Raw genomic sequence first — 7,330 nt, 5'->3', positions numbered from 1 at the left:
GAGCTGGGGGAGCTGGGCGAGGCTGCTGGCCTGGCCCCCCACAGCACCCCGCGGTCATCAGCCAGTTTCTTCTGCAGCCACCAATGTGCGGGCCTCCCCAGAGCCCCCTGGAAGCGCCCCTTTCCTTGAGCCCTAGTCCCCGTGTAGGTGAAGGGTAGCCACCTGCCCACATCAGGGTTGGAGGGCACCTCTGGGCAGAGGCCCCCACTGCCCCCAACTTTGTCCAGTCCAGCCCAAGGCGCCTCAGTTCTGGGCAGGGCTCTGGGCAACACGTCAGATTGGGAGGCGGGAGGGGGGCGGCCAACCTGGCCTGTGACCACACGGCCCCTGGGCCTCGGGCCTGGGCGCTGAGTCAGTTTCCTTCCACTCCACTCACCGGGCACCTCCTGCTCCGTGTCCTTGGAAGTGTGCCCCCTGACCCTCCAGCGAGGCTGGATGCTGCCCCCGCCAGGATGCAGAGGTGCTGGGGGGAGAGGGGACACATACCAAGTGCTGAGTCCTGGGCCTGAGCCCAGCACCCAGGGCCGCCACCGTGAGGGGGTGGGTGAGGGGGAGGGTCCACACCGTCAGCATGGCACTGCAGCCTGGTCTTTGCTCCCCAGAAAGAAGGAAGCTGAGCAGTTCTTGGTGTTTTTCTTTCTACATTTTATTATTTCAAACCAGGTGAACAATTCCATAAAACGTGAAAAAAGCAAGGAAGTGTTCAACGCTGAAGGACCCGACCTGGGGAGGGCACGAGGGCGTGACCCCTCGGCAGGCAGCGGCGGTTCCTAGGTTAGCGCTAAGGGCTACATGGAGGTTAATGGAGCCGGTGGCCCTGGGACAGGCCTCTGTGAAGCTGGCAGCCCTTGGGCCCGACGGTGTGGGGGCAGGGGGGCCGCACAGGGGCAGCCAGCAGGGCGGGTGTAAACACACAGACACACTCAAGGCACGGCGTCGCTCGAATGGGGCTGGGGGAGCTGGTCAGGATCGGACAGTTTTAAATAGTTTTTCCTCTAAAAAGTTTCTAAGTTTGCGTGTTTTTTTTTTCCTTTCGTTTTTTTAAAAAGCTACGAGAACGAGCAGTGGACTGTGGTCTCCAGGAATGGTGGCGTCTCACGCGTCTTGTGCTTTTCCTTGGGGCCTCCGAGCGGCTGGGGGTGTGTGTGGGGGGGCAGGAGGCTCCCTGTAAACATCTGGCCTTGGGCTGGGCCAGGGGCTGGGGCTGGGGCTGGGTGAAGCCAGGGTCCCAGGCTGGAGAAGTGAGTGCCCCTCCAGACACTGGTCTGGATGTGCTCCCCTCCCCCATCACAGAACAAGACAAGGGCCAAATCCAGAACAGACAGATGCCCAGGAAGGGGGTACCCCAGCTGTGCCCAGCACCTGGGACAAGGGCAGGCTTCAGACAGGGAAGCCTGTGGCACCCCCTTCCCCAAGTCTCGGGAGCTGAGGGAGGCAACAGGGGGAGCCAAGAACAGAGAGAGGGGGGAAGCGGTGGGGAGGGCAGGTGGGGGGCATGGTCCTCTTGCCCCCATCTTCCTCAGGAACTGGGGGAGCAGATTCGGCGGCGGCCCTAAGGTGGGGCAGGCAGGGCATATGTCAGGAGGTAGACACTGTGTGACTCCCCCCGCCCCCCACAATGACCTGCTCCTTTCCCACCCGCTTGTTACCAGGGACACAGTGGCCACCCAGAAGCCAGTGCCCGTTGCTGGGCTCCTTGGGGGAGGGGGTCTGAGGCTGGCAGAGTCTTCCCGCCTCCCCAGGCCCAGGGGAGCCAGCCCCGCTCAGAACCCTCAAGGTCGGAGGCAAAGAGGGAGGAGCACAGAGCCGGTCACACTGAGCGGCAGGTGGGGGCCCCAGCGTCCTCCAGGCTGGGCCCAGGGCCTGGTGGTGAGGAAGTGAGTTTTCTCCAAGGAAGGCCGAACAGCCCTTCAGTTCTGTCCCAGCGCACAGCCAGGCACTGCGGCTGTGTGGGCCACCGGGCAGCACAGAGCCCAGCCCGGCCTGCGCCCAGGCACTGGGTGACCCTCCTGACTCACCAGCCTGTGTGCCCCTTGTCCTCTGCTCTCCTACTGGGCGCTCACCTGGACTCCTGCATCCCTGCTCTGGGTCAGTGGCCCTGCTCTGTCCCTCCCCAGCTCCCTGCCTGACCCTCCCCAGCTCCCTGCCTGGCCCCCCCAGCTCCCTGCCTGGCCCTGCCCCGGCCCCCCAGCTCCCTGCCTGAGCCTCCCCAGCTCCCTGCCTGGCCCCCCCAGCTCCCTGCCTGGCCCCCGGGCTCACCGTCCTGCCAGGTCGGCTGCCCCTCAGAAGAGGCCGCAGTCCTTCAGGTTGTTCTTGATGATGACGTCAGGGACGGCGTCGAACACGAACTGCACGTTCTTGGTGTCGGTGGCGCACGTGAAGTGGGTGTAGATCTCCTTGGTGTCCTTGCGCTTGTTCAGGTCCTCGAACTTGCTCTGGATGTAGCCGGCTGCCTCCTCGTACTTGTTGGCCCCTGTGGAGGCAGCACGGTGAGACCGGCCCGTCCCGCGTGTCCCCACACGCACACAGGGTGCTCACGTGCACAGGATGAAGGTGTGAGCGCAGACACACCTGTGTGGGAGGAGGATGCCCACGTGCACACGGAAGGGCCCACCCCCAGGGTGGGAAGAAGGGCCCCCACCGGCCGCACAAGTACTTAAGTCCCAAAAGCACCAGCCGGACCAAGGGCCCCACAGTTACCCTTCTGTCCAGCAGGGGGCGCTGCGAGCCAGCGGGTCCCCCCAGCGCTCCGAGGCCCAGCCCCCCACCTGTGTATTCGGGGAAGCAGATGGTCAGGGGGCTGTGAGTGATCTTCTCCTCGAACAGGTCCTTCTTGTTGAGGAAGAGGATGATGGACGTGTCCGTGAACCACTTGTTGTTGCAGATGCTGTCGAACAGCTTCATGCTCTCGTGCATGCGGTTCTGGGGGCAGGACAGCGGTCAGCCCCGCCCGCACACCCTCCCCCGCCCCCCGCCCCGTCCCTCGTGGTCTCTCAGCGCTCACCATCTCCTCATCCTCCGCGAGCACCAGGTCGTAGGCGCTCAGGGCCACGCAGAAGATGATGGCTGTCACGCCCTCGAAGCAGTGGATCCACTTCTTCCGCTCAGACCGCTGGCCGCCCACGTCGAACATCCTGCGGACACAGGGGCACCTTAGCTCCAGAGAAGGGAGGAGCCTCTGGAAGGATCCCGGCTCCATCCCTAGGCCGGCCACTGAGGACAGAGCCTGCTCAGGGTGGGCGGCTACCCTCACGGCTCCACACTTGTCCACTGTCCCCGACTCTGGGCCAGGAGTGTGGGCTGGCAGGCTCGGGTGGTCAAAAGGGCAGGCTCGGGGCTGTCGGCAGGGCCGGCTGCGGCCACAGGGGCAGGTCGCAGAGCATGTGAGCTGCTGGCAAGAGCAGGGCTGCCCTCGCTCCCTGCACAGCCAGGAGCAGGTCCTGGAGGGAGCCCCTCCCTCGTCACCTCCACCTCCGGGCTGGCGGTCCGCCTCTCCATACACATACACACACACACACACACACACACACACACACACACACACACACACTGTGCTCACTTGAAGTGCAGGTCCTTGAAGGTGAAGTGTGTCTCCACGATGCCCGTGGTCTTCACCCGGGTCCGCAGCACGTCCTGCTGGGTGGGGATGTAGTCGCTCTGTGCGATGCGCTCCAGGTCGTTCAGGTAGCTGGAGTGGAGAGGTCGAGGGGGGGTCAGTGGGGCCAGCAGGGGCCTCCTGATCTGCATGACACTCGTTGCTCAGATGAGGAAACCTGGACCAGAATCCCTCGGCTCCCACCTGTAGATCAGGCCCGCGAGGGGCAGCTCGGTGCCTGTGGCCGGCCCAGCCCCGCGCCCAGGTCTGAGACAGGCCAGCCTCAGCTGGGGGCCCGGATGCTAGAGCTGCAGGTGAGGGGTGGGAGGGGACAGATCAGTTCTCCAGCGAGGGATTCGGGATGCTAATCAGTGCAATTATGGCGTCAGCCATAGAGCAACCTGGCGTGTCCTTGGACTTGGACACGGGGCTGGGCAGGCTGGGCTCCTCAGGGGGGGGCATCAACACCTACTTGGGGGCCCCAGGGGCTTCATGTTATCAGCTCCCTTATTAGCTCCCATGTCAGCACCAACCCGCCCAGCCAGGCCCTGGTTCCGCCTACGGCCGGCCTCAGTATCCTGCTGAGTCCGGGGCTGGGTCCAGGCCGCCCAGCACCGAAGTCCTGCTCCTGGGGCAGGGCTGCTGGGCCAGCCCTTGGTTCCCACCAGCAGCCTGGCCAGAGGGAAATGACCTCAGAGACACAGAGACAGAACAGAAAAACAGGAAGAGCCGGGGGGACCATGACGCCTGTGCTGTAACCTCCACACCAAGCCCCGCCCCCCACTGAGCGCCTCCAGTCTAGAGGCCCCTGGGTGGTTCCACCCCCGTCTCTCCTTCCCCAATAGGTGGGCTCTCCCCAGGGTCTCGCGGCCCCAGGGCAGCCCTGGAGGATGGCTGCGGAGAGAGGGGGTGTCCCAACCCACTCCCCACCCTCCGTGGAGGCATAAACCTGCCGGGAGAGCAGGGCCGCATTCACTGCTGAATCCCCCCCAGAACAGCGCTGTGCACGCAGCAGGCTGGACAGGAAGGAGAAGGGAACGGGGAGGAGTGGGAAGTGGCCTGGCAGGCGGCTCTCGCCCGCCCCCCTGGAGGCCTGGGCACAGAGGTGGCAATGACTGACGGCCCACAGCTCTGCTGAGCCTGTGACGGTGGAAAGGGCAGCGTGGAGGCCCCAAGGCCTGTGTTTGGCTGAGACTGTAGCTTGGGGGGCGGGGGGGCGCTCACCAGGGGTTCAGACCTCTACGAGGGCGGGGGCACATAACGGGCAGGGAACGCCTCCCACCCCCTCCTGAGGTCCTGCCCGCGGACGGGCTCCGGGCGGGACGGGCTCCGGGCGGCATGGTGTGTGCAGGCCAGGAGGAGGCGGGCACAGGGTCGGCAGCCTATCTGGGTGGCACCGTCCAGAGCCTGTGGGTGTCGCCCACAGCCCTGCAGCCTCAGCCCTGGCCCCCAGCCTGTCTGTCCTACTCCCCACGGGGCACTCAGTGCCCTGCGCCAGGCGTGGCACGTGCAGGTACTTCAGGAAAGGCGGTCAGTGCGTCCTGCGGGCTGGGCCTCCCTCTGGGACTCCGGGGATCCCGTGATTCCCCAGCTGGTCCTGAGCTCAGCCAAGGCCAGCAAGGCTGAGCGCTCAAGCCCTGGGCTGCACCTCACCCGTGTCATCTCCCAGACCCTGCCTCCCTCCTGGCTCCCTGCCCAGCCAGCCTGAACTTCCCCTGTGACCAAGGCACAGTCAGCACTTCACCACCCGGGAGCTGGCACAGGCTGTGCCCATTCCCCCAAGTCCAGGGCAGACTCCCTGCGGCACCCCTCGCTGGCCTGCCCCCGCGGCTGCCACCACACTGACACCGAGGTTGTCACTGCTTGGGAGCTTGTTTGCTCCACTCACCCCTGTGTCCCTGAAGCCTTGCCCAGGACCTGGCACCGAGCAGGTGGCAGCAAACAGGTCTTTAGAACGACTGTGTGTGAGGACAGATGAGCCGCCGGCGGCCCGCAGGGGACGGGCTCTGTAGGCCCCTGCCTGGCCCTCCTCCTGGCCTGGACACACCATGCCTCCCGCCCCAAGCCAGTCCCAGCCTCTGAGGGCAACCCCGCCCGCCCCGCCCCGCCCCGCCCCGCCGGGCGCACTCACTAGGCAGCGGAGTCGTTGAGCTGGTACTCCCGGGAGCGGCTGAAGCAGGCCTGCACGCCGTGGTCGGCCCAGAGCCTCCGGATAACGCCGGACAGGTCCTCGGGGAGCACGCCCTGCTCCTCGGCGGTGCAGGACAGCGCAAACAGCTGCCTGGCGTCGTCCTGGGGACCGCAGGGGGGTCAGCAGTCGCAGGGAGCACCCTGCCCCACCTGACAAGGGCGGGAGGCCCCGGGGATAGGGCCGAGGCTGGGCACCCTCAGGTTCCCTAGGACACGACGGGCCCTGAGGCCTCTGGGAGGCGGGAGGGGTGGGGGAGCCCACATACCGCGCGGGAGGGGTCGGCGAAGTCAATCTGCAGGTTGCCCATGGCTTTGACGATGGCCATGATGGACTGGATGGTGTTGCTGTAGACGACCGCCCGGTACTGCCGGCATTCCTCCTCGGAGTAGCCGTCCTCATGGATGATCCTGGCAGCCAGGGGGCGGGGTTAAGGGCCACAGGCCACAGAGAGCGCACAACCACCTGGGGGGCTGGGGCCTGCAGGGACCTACTTCAGAGAGGACGGAACTGCCCCCACCCCCCGGGTTCTGAGGACGGATGGCTGCCTCTGGGAGCGCCCTGAGCCGGGCCCAGGACAGGGGAGACCGAGGCGGGGAGGCCGTCCGCACACAGCACTCACTTCATCTGCTTGACGATGGTGCTCTTCCCCGACTCCCCAGCACCTGGAACGGAGGGCGCAGGTCAGGGAGCCGCCGGCCGTGGGCTCCACGGGACGCCGAGGGCCCAGCCACCTGCAGCCCTGGAGGCCGCGCTCACCCTCCCACCAACTGCACAGGTGAGATGGAGGCAGGCGGGCAGCAGAGCCGGCGGGGCTGCGGCTGGGGCCATGTGGTCAAGGTGACTGAGACACTTGTGCCCTGTAGTGGACTCTCCCCAGACTCGGCCCCCACAGCCCCACAGCCCCCGTGGCTCCCCACTGCCCTGCAGGAGTCGCCCTGCCATCCCACAGGCAGGCTGGCTCCCCCACACTGAGCCCGGGCAGCGCTGGCAGGGAGTGGCCTCCTCCCACACCCGGCGTAGCTGCCAAGGGCCCTGGATGGGCACGGCGTCATGCTCTTGTCTCCAGACATGGCCCAGGGCCAAGCCCTCTGCCTGCGGAGCCCAGGTCGGCCCTGAGCAGATGGAGACCGGGACCTGGGGGCCGGGCGGTGTCACACACAGTGACTCACTGTGCTCCCTGGCCCGGCACACCCACCCCGTGTCTCCCTGGGCCAGAGGTGAGGGGCCTGTGGCAGCTCTCCTGTAACTGCCACAGCGGCCCAGAAAAGTAAAGTCTGGTCCCAAGAGCGTGGGCCAGGGTTCAGAAGCCCAGTCCTTCTGCAATTAGGCTCAGACCCTGTGGGACGATGCCCTGGGAGATAAAAACAGCCAATTCCCAGGTTTCCTCCCAGACACAGAGCCAGGTCTAGAGGGCGCAGCCCAGGAGCCTGCATTCCCCAGGGAAGGGTGATGACCAGGGGACGGAGGGGCGGGGACAGGGCCTCCCCTCCCTCCCCTTCTCCCTGAGCTCCAGGCGGCAGGCACCTCGGCTGGACCCGGCTCAC

The 7,330-nt window shown here is 66.2% G+C and overlaps 1 protein-coding gene across 1 annotated transcript; it reads right to left on the bottom strand.

Annotated features, from left to right (window-relative positions):
- Positions 1-624: 624 nt before the first annotated feature.
- GNAI2 (G protein subunit alpha i2) lies at positions 625-6,565 on the bottom strand. Its single transcript, XM_023749252.1, has 8 exons — positions 6,406-6,565; positions 6,052-6,193; positions 5,727-5,887; positions 3,560-3,688; positions 3,005-3,134; positions 2,769-2,922; positions 2,260-2,473; positions 625-1,552 (listed from the first exon to the last, which is right to left on the bottom strand). The coding sequence occupies exons 1-7, from the start codon at positions 6,408-6,410 to the stop codon at positions 2,283-2,285; spliced, it is 912 nt and encodes a 303-aa protein (XP_023605020.1). The 5' UTR covers positions 6,411-6,565; the 3' UTR covers positions 625-1,552; positions 2,260-2,282.
- Between the last annotated feature and the right edge of the window lie 765 nt (positions 6,566-7,330).

The sequence above is a fragment of the Myotis lucifugus genome, unplaced genomic scaffold (genome assembly GCF_000147115.1).
Source record: "Myotis lucifugus unplaced genomic scaffold, Myoluc2.0 scaffold_4519, whole genome shotgun sequence".
NCBI classification, from domain to species: Eukaryota; Metazoa; Chordata; class Mammalia; order Chiroptera; family Vespertilionidae; genus Myotis; species Myotis lucifugus.
This window is presented reverse-complemented; position numbering and strand designations above follow the sequence as displayed.